The sequence below is a fragment of the Fragaria vesca genome, linkage group LG1, assembly GCF_000184155.1.
Source record: "Fragaria vesca subsp. vesca linkage group LG1, FraVesHawaii_1.0, whole genome shotgun sequence".
NCBI classification, from domain to species: Eukaryota; Viridiplantae; Streptophyta; class Magnoliopsida; order Rosales; family Rosaceae; genus Fragaria; species Fragaria vesca.
In genome coordinates, this window is record NC_020491.1 from 1,461,097 (window position 1) to 1,478,946 (window position 17,850).

The 17,850-nt window shown below is 38.2% G+C and overlaps 3 protein-coding genes across 3 annotated transcripts; 2 read left to right on the forward strand and 1 right to left on the reverse strand.

Moving 5' to 3' along the window:
- The first annotated feature begins 3,304 nt into the window (after positions 1-3,304).
- Positions 3,305-7,246, forward strand: LOC101310053 (ubiquitin-conjugating enzyme E2 22-like). The gene is made up of 7 exons (XM_004287154.1): positions 3,305-3,518; positions 4,312-4,449; positions 5,103-5,247; positions 5,329-5,406; positions 5,633-5,745; positions 5,896-5,999; positions 6,643-7,246. The coding sequence occupies exons 2-7, from the start codon at positions 4,447-4,449 to the stop codon at positions 7,016-7,018; spliced, it is 819 nt and encodes a 272-aa protein (XP_004287202.1). The 5' UTR covers positions 3,305-3,518; positions 4,312-4,446; the 3' UTR covers positions 7,019-7,246.
- A 487-nt stretch (positions 7,247-7,733) lies between these two features.
- LOC101310345 (dihydrofolate reductase-like) lies at positions 7,734-9,716 on the forward strand. The gene is made up of 6 exons (XM_004287155.1): positions 7,734-7,897; positions 8,425-8,517; positions 8,669-8,767; positions 8,932-8,973; positions 9,063-9,294; positions 9,438-9,716. Exons 1-6 carry the CDS (start codon positions 7,775-7,777, stop codon positions 9,671-9,673), a joined length of 825 nt encoding a protein of 274 aa, XP_004287203.1. The 5' UTR covers positions 7,734-7,774; the 3' UTR covers positions 9,674-9,716.
- Positions 9,717-10,102: 386 nt separating this feature from the next.
- LOC101309762 lies at positions 10,103-14,297 on the reverse strand. The gene is made up of 2 exons (XM_004287153.1): positions 14,147-14,297; positions 10,103-12,756 (listed from the first exon to the last, which is right to left on the reverse strand). Exons 1-2 carry the CDS (start codon positions 14,151-14,153, stop codon positions 10,670-10,672), a joined length of 2,094 nt encoding a protein of 697 aa, XP_004287201.1. The 5' UTR covers positions 14,154-14,297; the 3' UTR covers positions 10,103-10,669.
- Positions 14,298-17,850: the final 3,553 nt, after the last annotated feature.

Here is a 17,850-nt window from a genome sequence, read left to right on the forward strand (position 1 = left end):
TCTCTCGAACGGCGGAGTTACACGGCCGGTCATCGGCCCAGAAAGAGAGAGGGGACGGCGGGGGTCCGAACAGAAGTAGTTCGGCGGTCTCTGGCGGCCGGACGGCAGCGGACGGAGACTTGGTTTCCGGCGGGTCAGGAGTGTGCACGGGAGAGAGAGAGAGAAGGATGAGGGAGAGAGGGACCCGGTCCAACAACTTAAACCCCAAAAATTATAACCACTAAATATTTACCCCCTTTTACCATCTCAAAAATTTACTCTTTTAATTAATAACTTTTCCATGTTAACTTCGATTTTAACGAATAGCATGTCTACGAACTCGTAATAACGTCCTCTACGACTTTCATGAAGAAAGTTTTCCCAAATTCCAAACGGAAGAAAAAGTCAACTTTAGGGTCCCTAAGTAGTAAACGGTTACTTAAAACGGTAAAAGACCAAAATAATACCAAAATAAATAACCGTAAAATAACTTAAAAACCGGGGTGTAACAGAAATGGTTATGGGTCCCGTGTAAAAATCAGTCTGGGGTAAGACGAGGGTTAATGTCACATCCCGACTCTTAAATTTTTACTTTATTTACTAGCTTGGTATTAATAAGAATTTTACCGTCTCCGTCAATGAGGTTATTGTTTAATTGGTCCCTAGAGGGGTTTTGAGGGACGATTATTTCGGAGAATTATTCGTAGGAGAAAAATGTGACGACGGTAAAAATGGTAAATTTTGGATAGTAAAAGGTAATTTTTATTGGGGTATTTTGTGGTGTTATTTTTGGAGTTGGGTTTATTTTTATTGGTGTTGGACCGGTTTGGGGAGGCCCAAACCATTTCTCTCCTCTCTTCCTTCTCTTCTTCTTCCCGACCTTCTCTCTTCCTCATTGCACTGCCGGAGACTCCCCGAGCTCCATCGTCGTCGTCTGGTCAAGAGGAGATGCCGCACCAGTCCAACATAGTCCGCCATCCTCTCCGCTGTCGTCCTGGACTGGTGAGAGACGCTGCAACGTCGCCGAACGGAGGAAGTCCTCCTTGGAAGCCCGGTGGTCTTCTCGCCGGAACTCTCTCCTCCGGCCACCATAGCTAGCAATCCACGGCTCATCTTGAAGCTCTCTTCTAGGGTAGTAATCCCTTGAAAGGTTTTCGTCCGGTTCTTGCTTGGTAAGAAGAAATCCTTGATTGAAATTCTAGGGCTCATTTGATGTTTTTGTTTGATTACCTTATCTAGGCTGGAAATTTGTGTTTATGTTAGTTAGGAAAGTTGTAGAGTAGGTTGAGAGAAAGCTGCTGTCAAAATTTGGTAGGTATTGGAGGTCGCCGGAGTCGGCCTCCTGCCGCTGTTGTTTGGGGGTTTTTCATGGTTTTAAATTGGTTATATTAAGGGAAGTTATTGATGAGAATTTTGAAATTTTTGGAGGAGTTTTGGATAGGTTTGGGAATTTTTAAAGCCTAGTAATTTTGGTCGTTATTTAAGGTAGAATCCGGCCGTTGGATTAAAGTCGTATAATCTGTAGAAGGTTGAATTAAAGCTGCCGGTATATTCGGTGAAGTTTGGACCATATTGAGTTAAGAATGGTGAAGTTGGGCAAGGATGAGTGTGATTAAGGCTCACATTTAATTTTGCCTATTTTGTGTAAGTTTTAGATTTTTTGTTGGGAAATTAATTATATATTTGGAACAGGACGTGAGGAGGCTCGAGCGGAAGAGGCCTCAGATCGACATCAGGCTTAGGCCTATTTTGTGAGTGGACTTTTGTTTTAACTAAAAGTATGCGATGCATTATATTGTTGATCAATTATTCTTCTGCTGGGATTTATTGTTTTCTCTGATATTTGACAATTTTCATCTTTTGGAGAGTTCCCGTAAATGAGATTTTCGGTGGATATGTATATTGGATGTTTATGAGTATAGTATGTATACAAATGCTAGCTAGCCATACATGCTTGGTCCGTCATAATAAGGTAAAATTTCATTATGACATGACGTGAGTGTTAGACACAAGCGTCATAGCCCTATATGAAAACTATTTTCTTATCTGGTTCATATAAGTTTTCATATAGGGAGTCCACACGTATATACACCCGTCCTCTTCGGTCATAATGAGGAAAAATTTCATTATGGCGTGACGTGAGCGTTAGACGCAAATGTCGTAGCCTTGTATGAATTTCTATTTTTCTATCTTGTTCATAGAATTCGTATAAGGAGTCTGACAAGTGTAAATACATACACGTATATATTTATTTATGGTTTTGCTTGAGAGGCTCCAGTTTTATTGAGTTTTGGAGACTGGCCGGAGCTAGTCTTGTATTTGCCAGTTTGTGAGTAGAAAGCTTTGAGCTGTCGCATGCAGCATAAATTTTATAGAAATTAAAATGGGAATGCATAAATATTTATTTATTAATTTATTTTTGTCCACTCACTCTAACGGTTTCAAATGTTTTCCCCTCGGCCATTCGTTTTAAAATGCCCAGTCTGCAGAGTGCGGGTTGGCTCTAGTATGAGGCGAGGCATAGTCACCCATTTCTCCACCACCTTTCACCAGTAGGTTACATGTTAACCTACCCGCATATTAATGCTTGTTTCCTCTAGTTCTAGCGGCTCTGATTACCTTAAGGATAATGTATATTAGTTCTGTTGTGTGCTAAGTCTTAGAGTTAAATTTGGAATATTTGAAGGTTGAAGTTTGTTATATTATTTGGATATTTATAAGATGGATCAAAAGATGGTTTTATTATTTTGTTGTGGTGGTTGTATTGTGGGGAGCGGGTGGCTCCAGGAGTTGAGGTTGGATGTGTCGATATAGGAGTGTGGTTTGAATTGTTTTTCAGGTAAGGGTTGTCCATTTTTAAGGGAGGTTATGCCGAATTTTTCGCTAAATTTTCTTTGGATGTGGTCCTTGCAAGATTTACTTCAGGTTTCAGGGTGAAATTTGAGGTGGATATTGACAGTTAATCCTCAACCCAGCTCTTAGTTGGGTCAGCTGGGTCGGGGTGAAAAATTATTAATTAAAATAATAAAATAATATATTATGAGTAATAAATACAAGGAAATGATATATAAAAGTGGTTCTTATAAATTTTAGAAAGAACCCCTTTCTCTTATTTTTTACAACACAGAAAATGAACAATTTTTCTTTTTTTATTATTATTTTTCACAAACCAAACCGAGACGGTTTTGAGACGGTAAACATATTTGAAAAAGCGTTAACGCGTGTGATGACAACGCAATACAGGAATAAAACAAGAGCGCGTGTAAGCGCGGGTTCCAAGACTCCAACGTCTATAATGGTGAAGATCAGGTGCAGCGACACCTCGTTTCAAATTAGTTTGTTTTTATCCGTCTTTTAAAATAATCATTGAGCTTGAATAATAATGTTCCGTAAAAAAAATAAAAAAAGCACCCGAAAAATAATATATTCTCTCTTTTGATCAAAACTCTCTCTCTCTTCTTCGGATCGCCTCAATCTCAATCATCGCCAGCACACTGAGCATTCTCCCGGCGAATTCTCATCTGCGTTTTCTTTTGTCGGTAATCTTTCTTCTCCGAGATTAGGTTTTCGTCGTCAATTTCAACTGCGAATTATAGATTCCTGAGTTTGTGTTCTTATCTGTGCTTGTTTACTTGTTATCGTTGTGAAATTGGCATCATCAGTTCACGTTTCTTGGTTGATCTCGTTTTGGGTATTCTTTTTCTATGCCTGTTTTAGGTTCTTGTTGTCTTTTTATCCCATGGATCTAGGTGGGTTGATTAGTTTTCTTTTGAGGGTTAGAAAAATGGGAATCTCTTGACTTATTATTTATGGTGTCAATTTCTTTTGATTTCAGTTCTTGTTGTCAATTATGAATCTTGCATCAAATAATGACTTCACTTATGCTGGACTATTTATTTCACTAGGAGAAACATACGCCTAGTTTGTGTGCCCTAGTTTTCCTAAACAAAATTTGAGCAATAAGGAGCTAGAATATTACTATACCAAAAGGTGAAACTCCAACCCAAACTCTCTTGATTTGTATATTTCCGTGTTTTGGCAACTCACTATGAGTCAGTAGCCTCCTTTGATGTTAATTATAAGGTTGTTGATTCTTTGGTCCAAGGAATGCGGAGTTAGTTCAGCAGTGACCACGATCCTCAATTTTTTCTTCACTTTAGTTCTGATATACATCTTCTGCATGTATTTGTAAACCGCTGTGTTTGATGTTTAAGATTTGTTTTCTTTGGAGACACATGACTAATATGAGTTGTGGACAGTCCTGATTATTGACACATGACTAAGAGTTGAACATTCCTGCTTATTGATATTAACCATAAATTTTTATTGCAGGTATCTCCACTGACAGCTGGCCTAATTCTATCACACTTACGGGTGAAGTTGAAAAGTTTGTAGCACAAAATAACAGAGTTGCTAAATAGTTTTTTTGCGGCAAAATTTGACCAAGGACATAATTCCTTTATTTCCATGGTAATGTTCTTCATCTTTCTAGTTAAACATAGATGTGTTATGCACCAACAAGGGGTTGCAGGGTTTACTACAGTATGGTCTGGGGTTTGAACCGCTTCATGGTACCTAGCTATTCGCTAGAGTTTCCTTTTTCATGAAGATTTTTATCTTTTGCCACAACGTCCCATGTTTTGAGCAGGGAACTCATGGATATTAGGAAATATAGTATGTTGCAATTTGTATCTTAAGATTTGATGATGTTTCCTCCAAATCCAGCTTGAGGTTCTTTCATTCTACTTGTGAGAGTACATGATCGGTTAAACATCAATCCGTCTGTGCAATGATACACCAGCCCTTGTGTTTGAAATATAAATCCTCTTTATATTGAAAAATCAGCCACATGAGTTGTTTACATGATAGTTGTTTGGTTTATTCAATTTGCTTGAGGGCTTGTCTTTGAAAGTTTGTAGGCCAAGGGCAAGTCATAGTCCTAGTACATGTTGGGCCAACCAACAATAGTGTAATTATAATGTTAGCTTCCCGAACCATTCTTAGATAAAAAAATAAAATAAAGAAAATAAAAAAAACAAAAAAAACCTGAGCTAGACGTGCTTTCTTTGCCTTTTCTAATTTTAACTATACATCTAAATCTTATACTTATGTTAACATGTCAGGCTACTAATGAAAATTTGCCACCAAATGTGATCAAGCAACTTGCGAAGGAATTGAAGAGTCTTGACGAATCCCCTCCTGAAGGCATTAAAGTTTGTGTGAATGATGATGACTTTTCACTCATATTTGCTGATATTGAAGGGCCAGGCATGTACTCTAGTCTTCTCAATCCTGCATTTGTCGAATGTACTTTAGGATGATTACTTACCTAATTTCATGACTTTGCAGCTGGCACTCCTTACGAGAATGGTGTTTTTCGTATGAAGTTGTTATTATCTCGTGACTTTCCACACTCTCCTCCCAAAGGTTTTTTTGTTATGCATTATCAGAAATTATTACTCTTTTTTTTTTATGGGCCTGCTCTGTTGACTCATTCTGCCAGTAGTAACTGACTACATTATTGTAAAGCTTAAGAGATAGGGTTACGCTGATGGCACATATACTCTTAATCCTTTTCATGCCCACACTCAATCCTATCTGGTTTAATCTTTTAGTTTGGTCATATCTTGATCTTGGATTATAATTGTTGTAGGTTACTTTCTGACCAGAATTTTCCATCCAAACATTGCAAATAACGGTGAGATTTGTGTGAACACATTAAAAAAAGATTGGAATCCAAGTCTTGGATTACGACATGTTCTCATCGTAAGTTTTCTTTGATAGTTCATTGACTGACTTCCTTTCCTTTCCAATTCTTTTCTGTCTGTCTACTGAGTTTTTTCTCAGGCATTCTGATTTGATTTTTGTTTTTTGTTCTTATCTTTAATTTTCTTGCTTCATGCTCTGTGATAACAGGTAGTCAGATGTCTGTTGATTGAACCATTTCCAGAATCAGCCTTAAATGAACAAGCAGGCAAGATGCTGCTTGAGAATTATGAGGAATATGCAAGACATGCCAGGTGAGTTACAGTTCGTTTTGTTATCTGCTTGATTAGGTAGCATTGGGAGTTTATATACAAATTTTTGGATGGTTGTGCATGTAGAACTTTCAATTAGATGTGTTGTTGGAATTATGTATTGAGACGTTTGATTGTTGGTTCTATCGTTGGTACTGGCTGATTTTGATTCCTAGGCTCTCACTGTCCTAATAAGATAATTTGTCCAAAACGAGCTCTAAGAGATGACGCTTGATTTAGGAAATATGGATTAGCATATAGACCTAGAATTGCCAGAAAACAGCTCTTAGACCTGGACTTCTTAATAATGTGTGTTCTTTTCGTTGATACTCTATACTGTAAAACTTCTAGTCTCTACTCTCGCTCAATTTGGTATCATAGTATGAGATGTGGAGTTCTAATACAAACCCCTGCAATTGCTCCACATCATAGAAGTTATGTGCCATAATCTAGGCTCATGTTATAAATAGAGACCCACGTAGCTAGCATCTTAATAGTGCAAATTTGTAGACATAGCAGAACAGCAAACCAACTTTTCATGGTATCAGAGCTATGCCAATATACCAACTTTGAGTAAACTTCGATAGGGATTGACTATTAGATGTACCATGACATGTGATTATTAATTGTTAGCTCTTGAATGCAGGCTTTATACTGGGATCCATGCCAAGCCAAAACCCAAATTTAAAACAGGAGCTATTTCTGAGTCTACTACTGCACTGAACGTCGACCAATCTAACACCTCGGCAGTTAATGCTGATCAAAAGATCACGGTAGGTGGTGCTGCTTTGCCACTGCCATCCCAAATCCCATCTATACTGGTCCCTTTGATTGTCACTGCAAGAGGACTTGGCCAGGATCAGCCGGCTATTGTAGCTTCTGCAGTGGAGACAAGAGTTGGTGGTACTGCTGCATCAACTGTAGCAAGTAGTACGACACTGAAGAAAGAAGCTGGCTTGACAAAAGCACAGGCAGAAAAGAAGAAAATTGATGCAAGGAAGAAAAGTCTGAAGAGATTATGAAGTTTCAAGGGGAAAATGTGGTGACTTGTCTGATGTGGCCTTACTGTTGGAGGGTGGAGAAAAAGGTCGAGTGTCAAAATATGTGATGTTGTAAGAAATGCTTGCATTGGGGAAATGTTGTGAATTGAATTTACCAGTATTATTATGTCATCATCTTCATTTTTCTTTGCGCTCCAATATTTCTTCACATTGTTACGGGAAGACCATGGGATTTATAGTTCATGTTTGGCAAGGTCTTCAAGACTTGAGTCCTACATAACTAAATGCTTTTTTTTTGTTTTTGTTTTTTTAAAAGAAAAACAAGTCTTATTAGAGTTATACAAAAGCGTAGGCTGCAATAGCAAAAAGAGAAAGATTGTGTCTGCAAACCCAGGGAGACGAACTATTTAGTTATGAACTTAGTATTTGTTTGTTTTTTTTTTTTTTTTTTTTTTTTTGGTTTTAGTCTTAAATTCAAAATGAAGACCTGGATTCTCATTGATATCTCTATTAGTGTCTTCAAGTAGAAGCTCCACATTTAATCGAAACCTAGTGTCATGGCGACGTGAACAACAAACATCAAGAGTCTGGTGCACGTGGAACACCAACCAACCAACCAAGCTAAGAAAGGGAGTAGATGAGTTGAGAAATGAGAGAGGTAGTAGTTGGTAGCAGTGGTTGCTAGCTGCCCTCTCCTCTATTAAACAAACACATCGACATTGTTCCTTTGTTATTTGTTGAGCAAAGTGAGTTGGAGTGAGGCCGAGATATAGGAGAATGGAAAGCCAGAAAGACAAGAAGTTGAAGATTCTATGCCTCCATGGATTTAGAACCAGTGGCAGCTTCCTGCAAAAGCAACTTAGCAAATGGGATGCTTCTATTCTTTCTCAGTTTGACATGGTATGTCTATTTTACCTCCTCTCTCGCTAGTCGCTAACTTATTTGTTACGTGCATGTTTACATGAGAAAGTAGCAACCCAACTAACATAGTTGCCTCTGCTCTTTTCAATCAATTTGTTTAATGCTCTGTGACTCTTAGCAAATTTTGTCTTTTCCTTGATCATTTTCTAAGCATTTCAAGATTTAGTTCAAATAGGCTAAATAGCTAAAAGGATATTCATGGATTTATGTTGTCTGAGGAACCATATGGTTTGGATTCTGCTGATTTCCTAGTTGATTTTGCTGACTATAGCTACTTCTATTTGGTGTTCAATCTTGTTTGAGTAGCTAGTTTCCATATTATTTAGCAACTGCCTCACAGAGATCTTCTTCTCAGTGACCTTGCTACACAATACCCTTTTGCCTCTCTCCAATATAAATGTTTTTTTTCTTTACCAGAGTTTCTGTTTATGAGTTTGTTGTATATGCATATTTCCCTCTTGGAAATGTGATAAACAGAAATATGAGTTTTCTGTTTATAATTATAGGAGTTTCCAGATGGGAAGTTCCCTGCTGGTGGAAAATCTGACATAGAAGGCATCTTCCCACCTCCTTATTTTGAGTGGTTCCAATTTGAAAAGGTAAAAACCTTTTTTATATGCTTTCAGTTCTTCCAGACTTTCAGATAACTATCCCTTTATTCTCTGTTTGCCAAACTGACTAAGAGAACAAAAGAAAGAAAAGGAAAAGAGGACTTAATTAGCAGTTTATTTCCTTTCCTTGTTCAATCAGGACTTTATGGAGTACACAAACTTGGAAGCATGCATCTCTTATTTATGTGACTACATAACAGGCAAAGGCCCCTTTGATGGTTTGCTTGGGTTCTCTCAGGTAATGATATACACGACATTAAACTGAAACTTCTCATTCCTTCATGACGTGCCTACTATAGCTGATTGATCTCCATCGATCCAGCAGCTAATTGAGAACGTATAAAACCAGCAGCTGGTGTATTAGTTACTAATATTATACTATGAAAACCGATCTTAACTCAGGGCGCGACACTCTGTGGACTCTTGTTAGGCTACCAAGCTCAGGTATATATGCAGTTAGCTAAGTAGCTCTGTGTTGTTTCCTAGATGACGTATAGCACATTTAGTCAACTTATCAATCCTATATAATGCAGGGAAAACTGTTGAAGGAGCATCCAACTTTCAGATTTTTCATATCGATATCAGGAGCAAAGTTCCGACAGCCAAGCATCTGCGAGATTGCCTACAAACAAAAAATCAAGGCCAAATCTGTCCACTTTATAGGAGCCAAAGATTGGTTAAAACTACCCTCTGAGGAGCTTGCTTCTGAGTTTCACAACCCCCTCATCATAAGGCACCCACAAGGCCATACTGTCCCTAGGCTAGGTCAGTACATATGTCTAATACATACATATTTCGCATCTGCGAGAGAGATATATATTAATAACCCAAATCGTAACAAGTCACACTCCTGTTCTAATTCTATGTGGTAAGTAAATAGCTCAATGGGTTTGTTTCTCAACACACAGATGAAGTAGCCATCGAACAGTTACGTGAGTGGACTAAGACAATCATCCAATCCAATACTGGCACTACTACTACTGCTCCTCCTCCTTTGGATAGTAATCATGAACTGAAAAATGGAGAAGCCAAGGCTCCAGTAGTTGCAGTATCATGTAATAAGGTCCAAACAGGGCAGCTGGAGACAAATGGAGTAATTATCACAGAGAAAACTGGGAGAGAAGTCGAGGCAGTCCAACCATAATTCAAACTAGAATGAGCCTGCTCACTTTTTTTTCTTAATTACTTTTCCTGGTCGATCTGTCGGTAATAATATTGCAGGATACCAAATTGACCAGTTCAGTATCAATAAATGAATGTATTCCATAACTTCTATACTGCAATGTACTTTAAGGATGCGTAATGAACGGTGTGAAATTTTCATCTGTTATATCATGTTCTTTGATAGTGATTCCTAAAACGGCGAATTCCCGTGTTATTATCCGCAAAGGAACAGAGATTAAACCTGAGAAGTTTGTTATCACTGTCATCATTGAGCAGCGTAAACCGTTAACACTAGGAACTCATTCAAGGACAAGAACTTGCAATGCACAACTTGACTAGAGCAGCAGAGGTTCCACCCAACTTGACATTGTAAATTTGATACCCCTCGTATGAAGACCTTTTCTTTTTTGTAATGATTCATCTCAATAGTGGAAGACCTGTGCAATATAGGAAATCAATCAAAAAGAGGGCAGACAGTGCTTGTTAAATTTGCACGCAAACACTTTCGGAAATAGGATGGGGAGCCTATAGACAATCGACTCTTTTAAATCCCATCCATACGTACCAGTTGCACAAGCTTGAGGGTAACTTTGGATGGTACGTCTTTACAAGGAATGGTAATAAATACAGCATATATTCTTCAGCAGAATTGGAAGGAAAAACTGATTTCAATCTCCTGTTGTGCTAAGGAACTGCATGCAGAGTGCAAATACGTCCAAATAATTTTTATCCTTCAGCTCCATTGGATCCTCGCATACACCATGGAGGTATAAAAAGTTTGCAAAACATCGCTCATCTCTGCAGATCCCGTAAGCCAATCATGAAACACCACCGCAAACCCTTGAATCTCTCGCGGGAGGCAGCCAGATCAATCTTTAACTTTTTTAACCAATATTCCCTCCCAAGTAATAGATTCCAGAAGGTTGCATAAAATTGGCATCAGCTTACAAATACAATGGCTCCTCAGAAAAATAACTTAGCCTGTTATATCAATCTCCTTTCCATTTTCCTCATTAATATTTCTCCTCATCCTTCTTAACCATATATCATAATCCATGAGATATGGTGTCCCACATAGACTATCAACATAATCAGAAAATGCTTTCAACACAGTTGAGGCTTCGCCTAACTTCTGTTGAATTAGTCTCCTAGACCATGAAGTCTCTCTCCACTGCAGTGCCCCTTCAACTGAATCAAGATCAGGTAAAACCCCACCGCAAGAAATATAAAGCATATAAACAAGGCTCTCAGCATCTGAAGCTGAGCATAATTTTCCCTCCTGGAGAGCGTAGGTTGAAGAGAAATGAAGGTTCATTGCAGGGCGGTCCCTATCTTCAAGAATAGCACGTCCCCAGCCAATGAGAACAAAAAACGGATGTCTTCCAGCAGACCTGACACAAATCACATTCTCTGGCCTGATGTCTCCATGCCGAATTCCTGCACAAGCAGCAGTTGAAAGTGCAGATAAGCAATCATGGCAACACCTAATAGCCGCCTCCGCACCAAATCTACCCTGATCTATCAAATCAGCTACTGTTTCACCGACTGGGCTTGTCACAAGGATCGAGGTGCCACACCAAGGGTGATCACAATTTCCACCCGAGCTGGGTCTCTGACATTGACCAGGGTGAATAATCCTGCCAGATGCACTCAACTGGGGTAGATACTTGCTAGATAGGCCTTTCTGTTTCATAATAGTCAGTATTTTAGTCTGCCTCTGAACTTGATACCAGATATTCATATCCTCCCACGCAGGCTCGAGCTGGGACGGATGAGAGCCAACATATAGAAACAAAATTTTCTGAGGATCTTCCACTGGAGATGCAATGTAATATGGATGTTCACTGCTAATCATAACTTCATTGATCTGGTAACCTTTCTGCCGGTTAGAATCCTCCAACCACAATACAGATCCTACTTCTAGCTTCAATAACTGTTCAGACTCAATTTTGACGGAATCATCCTGAACTTCAACAATTTCAGGGGAAACACTGCGCTGCTGAAACCGAAATAGATTATTCCCATTCATCTCAGTATTCCCCAACTGCCTCTCAGCTCTTCTTGTTTGGAGACGAGAACCATGATCTGCAGCTAAATCCTCTACTGAGTGCTTGGGAAATCCAGCAAATTGAGTGATACAGTGGAAGGTAGCAAAAAGTATCTGTAACGCACCAATATCTCCCCAGTTGGCATTTCCAAGCTTGTTCCAAATCCTGTCAATTGAAGAGACTGTAACCGTAGAATGATTTTGAATCCATTCAGCAGCACAATCATATACATTATCAACATCAAACTCCAACTTATTTACATCTCCTTCAACCTTTACAACCCCACCATACTGAGAATCAACTAAAAGAACAAAAACAGAGTCTGCAGTCTGACAATATTTCCTTCGACTAAAGCTTCTTGATATTAGTACTCGGATAGCATAGAAAAGGGCCTCACCAATAACAGAGAGCAAAGGCTGCCCATCACCATTTACAACAAAGCCTCCAATATCAGGCCTTAAGAGAGCCAACTCAAGAATATGATCCCACTTCCCATGCGGATGTCTAGGGTTTGTTAGTAATATACCAGTAGCACAAAGACTTCCAAGCTTACCCTCAGCAACTGCATTCTCAGCTTGATAGAATCTGAAGTTCTCATTGTACAGACAAGCAACAGAGAAGGGCATGGGCTCATCATGACTCCAGAATGCTTCCCACAAGCCCTTAACACTGGCATGTAAAAAATCTTCAATGGCAAGATAAGCAGTTGCTTCCACCACACCAGAAGTTGAAGCATGAACAGCACTGGGCATCCTAATCAACTGCTGAAATGAAATCCCTTCTAATGCATACTCAAACTTTTGAAGCTCTATCAACTCAAAAGGCTCACTGAAGGCAGGTTTCTGTGTTCCTAAATTATTGCATACAGATTCAAACCACTGTTCAAGGTTTACAATGAGTCTGTCACTGTCCACAAACCTATAAAGAAATTCCTTGCGTTTACGAGACCTACTCCCAGAAGATACAGTAGACCTCTTTGTCCCAGACCCTATTGATTCTTGGTCCGGAGACCCACCTGCCAGAGACGGTGCAATAATGATGATCAGCTAACTGGGAAGCCAAACCAGAATACACATATGTAGACAAGCAAGTTCTTAAATGTGTGTGTCACAGATGATACTGGTCAGCATTGAATTTTTGAAGTTGAGATGATAATTCACAATATTTATGTGCTGATACCCAGAAGCTCCATACATATAACAGGGAACATAAGCAACGGAAACGGCAATTTTAGTCACTACTAACTGATCCCCACAAAGTAATCTTTGGTTAAAGAAATTCTAAAACTTCAATTTCCTGCTCCAACTTTGTAGGATAAACATACAGAACAAGCCACTTGTAAACTATCGGCAGTTTCACTGCCAAATAAGGGGAATATATATATAAACTATAAGAAAAAATAAAAAGTGGCTATAAGGGATTTCCGCACAAAAGAAGCAGAACCTCTGGTCTAACAACCACCTAGGAGAATTCCAAACTGTATTGTAAATCTAAAGAGAAAAGAAAAAATAAGGAATTTCAGTGATAGCTTAAGTCTGTCAGATGAACACTTTTGATCAAGAGCTGGAATTTATTGCAATTTAACTATTTGAACAATAAAGTTGGACCAAGAATGTGTTGTTCTTTTATTTTGTTATTTACCACCCTATCCAACTTATCTAATGCATCCACCCTTGTTTATGATTTCTTGTGGCTGTTACTCTTACAATGGAGTGCTACCTGTCCTTTTCTTGATGACTTGCCAGTTGCCACAGTTTATAGAAGTGTCCAACCGGTCTTTAGTTCAAGTTCCATGAAAATTTGCGAAAATCTACTTATAGTAATAGCTTCCTTAACTAAGCTAGTTCTCCTGATGCATTATAACTTTCAAAGCTGTCAGAAAAAATATTCTCACAGCCTCCGTCAGCTATACATCTATGCTCATGAAAATGAGCTACAACCACTACTAATTACTGCACAACTGCAGTTTAAACGAAATGGGAAGAATGAGGTGTCATATACATTTCATGCACATGGTCATTTCCAACAAGTGTTGTTTAGGCAAACCTAAAAGAATATCAATTATGTTAATTAAAACCCATGATATAATAAAGATCAGATAACACCAACCAAATGATCACACATGAAAAATGAGATAAACTTGTCATTTCATATCTGATATCGAGTCTTCAACATTAGTCCTTTGGTAGTGCAGTTGTAACACACTGTGACTTCATACAAATCGCTCGTCAAAAGAATAATTCTACTTGGGAATATAACAAACAGACCTTAATTTCACTTCCTTTTGAGGAAAAATTCTTATAAATTTTGTTTGAATTGATTTAGTTTTGCGTCTTGAAACTGTGCAAACATTAAAACCCTATAAATTGACAAGCAAAAAAACAGAGAGAGAGTCGAAGGCTGACCTTCCATTGCGGTTAGAGGTACAGGTGGTGGTTTTCTGATGAAGAAAGGATCATGTCAACGGCGACTCCTTGGGCGATGGCTGATTTCTGATTTGGGATCGGTTTCAGCTATGCGCTTTTGGCTCCTTGTGCCCTCCCACCCTTCTCTCTCGGATTATTCGAACCCCCAACCCCCACTAATATATTATTTTCTTCATTTTTCGTCCTTTTCCTTTTTTTTTTTCTTTTTTAATTTTACCGAGACCATCTCCGATCTTTCGTGTAAAACCTAAAATAGGTTTAAGATTTGTAAAATCTCATCTTCAACTAGAGGTCGTCAAATAAGATGGGTCGGGCCTTATAATTTTTTAAAATTTAAGGGCTGGGCCTGGTCAAGCTACTTAAAAATATTAAGGCCCACAATCCTCAGTCTTAAAAAGCCTGTACCGGGCTATTATATATATATTAGGTTTTTTTAGTTAAAGAGGTCCTTATTTATTCTTACGGGGCAGATTTTCACTTTCGACTCACTTTTCAATCGAATTTTCATATCTCCACCGTCTAGTCTTTAGATACTAATGTATAGATAATGTATAGATCATCTCTGAAAAATTTCAGCCAATTTGGTTACCATTAAAGCACTCAAATTCGATTAAACCAACAGATGAACATAATTCTGTCGAACTTGAACCGTTCATGTTTAAAACAGAAAAATGCAGTTTTGAGTGACTTAATGATAACCAAATTGGCTAAAATTTTGTATAGATGATCTATACTTTATTATCTAAAGACTACGGTGAAAATGTGAAAATTCGATTGAAAAGTGAGTCTAAAATGGAAATCTGCACCGTAAGAATAAATAAAGACATCCTTACTTGAGAAAGACAATATATATATTATCAAAAGAAAACAAAAAACTATGAAAAAGTTAAGATTTTGTTAATGATTTGAACTAAATGTAATAAAAGAAATGAAAGGAAAATATGATTTAATGAATTAGTTCGTTCACATATGCAACTAGGCCTGTAGTCTCAGCCCAGGGCTGAAGGGTAGGCCCAAACTTAGCCCTACTTTTTGGGCTATGGGTTGGCCCAGCCCAAGCTAATCGGCAGGCAGGACTGGTCTTGAAAGATTTAAGGCTCAGTGCGAAAAAAAATAGGCCCTAGAAGTAACAAAAGGAAACATGAGAACTTGAGCATCTAATTTTTTTTTGTTTCGGACGATTGTGAGCAATTTATAAAGATTTATTTTATTATGGAGAATATCAATTATCAATCGGCCTCCTTTATGGCCTCCTTTAGAGCATCTCCTTTAGAGCATCTCTTACAACTTCCTCAAAATTTCTCTAAAATGAGGAAGCAAAAACCCAGAGGCTCTAAAAAAAATTATGCTCAAACTCCAACAGCTTCTCCATTTTAGAGATTCCGACATTAATTACAACAATAAAATATGTTACAACATTATTAACTATAACAAAATATATATATATATATATATTATTGTAACTATAAAATACTCAATAAATTATTCTATATATGTAAAACTTCTCGTTGGAACACGTGAAGAATTTAATTTTGGAGAATGAAGACTTTGCTGCAAATGTAGGGAAGGTGTATGCTTCTGCAAGATCCCCTAGGCTATGCAAGAACATAATTAAAAGAGAACACATACATTGACACAACATTTATAGTGGTTCACCATGCCATCGGAGGGCATGGTTACGTCCACTCGAATCTACTATCATGAGGCCTCAATGCCTAGGGTGTTACAAGTGTGGAATAGTGAAGTTGGATCAGTTGAGGTGAGAGAGGGATCGAGAGAGCGAGAGGCTTTCTACATATGAGAAGCATTCCTTTTATAGCTAAGGAAGGTTTCCTCACATATTATACTTTCGATGTGGGACTAATTACACATATATATTTTTATGGTGCCTTCTTGTGGAGCTTGGAGGAGCATATTCCCGTTGTGGCATTGATGATCCTTCACCATGGCGGGGTAACCCGAATGTCGGTCTACCGGAAGTATGTCGGAGGCGGGGCCCGCCATGGCCGGAGCACGGTCTACGAGGTCATTGCTTATGCTTGGCGATATAAGATATACATCGTATCTACAAGTTTCTTGACTGGTCTATGGGCGGAGAAGGTAGTTCCTCACTACCGACAACAATGTACTTCTCACTACAAAAAATAATTGTTTTAGCTACCACGGTTTGTAACGGCGTGCAAATGCCGTCACTAATAGTTCTTCTTTTGTGACGGCAAACATGGGGTAGTGAAAAGAAATTTATTTTGCGACGGCAATGACACGCTGTGTCAAACAATGAAATTATTTGCTACGGTTATATCATGTTGTGGCATGGAAACGAAGAATATGCGATGGTATTTAACGCCCAATTTTTTTCAATCTGGCGGTCCTTTTTTCTCACTTTGACAGATACACGCCTAATACTCTCTCTCTCTCTCTTTCTCAGACCACGCTCGAAATAAACGTCTGAACCCCACGTGTCTCTCTCTATTCGACTTTGCTAGAGGTACTTCATCACTCTTCTCTCTTATTTTCTCAGTTGGTAACTAGATTTCAAGTTTAGAAACTAGGTCAACTGGATTTCATGGCTCTTAATCCTCTTGGATTTCAATTGGGTCTCGCTAGTTTTGTTTTGGTTTTGGGTAATTTATGGATTGTTACTAAATAGCAGATGAAATTGGGTTGTTTTAGAAATTAGGTCTAGCCATGAGTATTGGGAGTTTCGTGGGGTTGGGAATGAGAGAGAGAATAAGGATATACTCATTATTTGAGAAATTTGATTTAGTGTATGCTCTATCGTGGATAGGAGTTTTGCTATTACTATTTTCATGTGAGTCATTTGTTTTGGTACTTGATTGTTTGAGAAATTTTATTTAGTGTATGCTTTTTCTTTTTGGGTTTCTTGTCTTTGAGCTTGTGGCAGCGGTTTTCTGTGTCATACTATATATATGGAACAATGTTATAGAGTTATATAGCTATGGTTTGTGGTGGATTGATGTTGCACAGTTGGATTAATTTGATGTGAGGTTCTTGCTGCTATTTATATGCTTACACTTTCCATGCTCTATTACAAACTTTTGCTTTTGTATGACCTATGTTCACATAACAAGTCTATCTTTTTGAGTTCAACAGTCAATTGTTTTGTCCTTGTGTGAAATAGGAAATAGAACTACCTGTAAGGGGTTAATATAGTATAGGATTAGTTGTTAACTGTTTGATAGTTGAATGTTCAAATTTTATTAGGTGAGGAGATCCGAGATTTTTTTCTCATTTAGCATGGATAAAATTTGGCTTGGTTTATGATGGTGATTCCTTTATTTTTGCAGGTTGAAACGCTTATCGGGTATCGTACAGAGCTGGGACAAGAAGCATTGTCACATCCCGGTTCTTAAGTTAATTTACGGTTATTGACTTTTAGGTTATTTTGACATTTTACTGAGTTGAGTAACCATTTACTGTTAAAGGACCTTGGAGTTGACTTTTTGTAGGAAAACTATTTTGGGAAAATTTCTTTAAGGAAGTTGTAGAGGACGTTAATACGAATCCGTGGATATGCTATACGTTAAAATTGGAGTTGGTATGAAAAAGTTATGGTTTAAAAACTAAAGTTACTATTTTTGGTCGTGGTATAAAGGTCAAAAAGTAAAAATCAGAACTCACCTTCTCTTTCTCTCTCCTCCTTCCCGTGTCTCTCCTGTAGT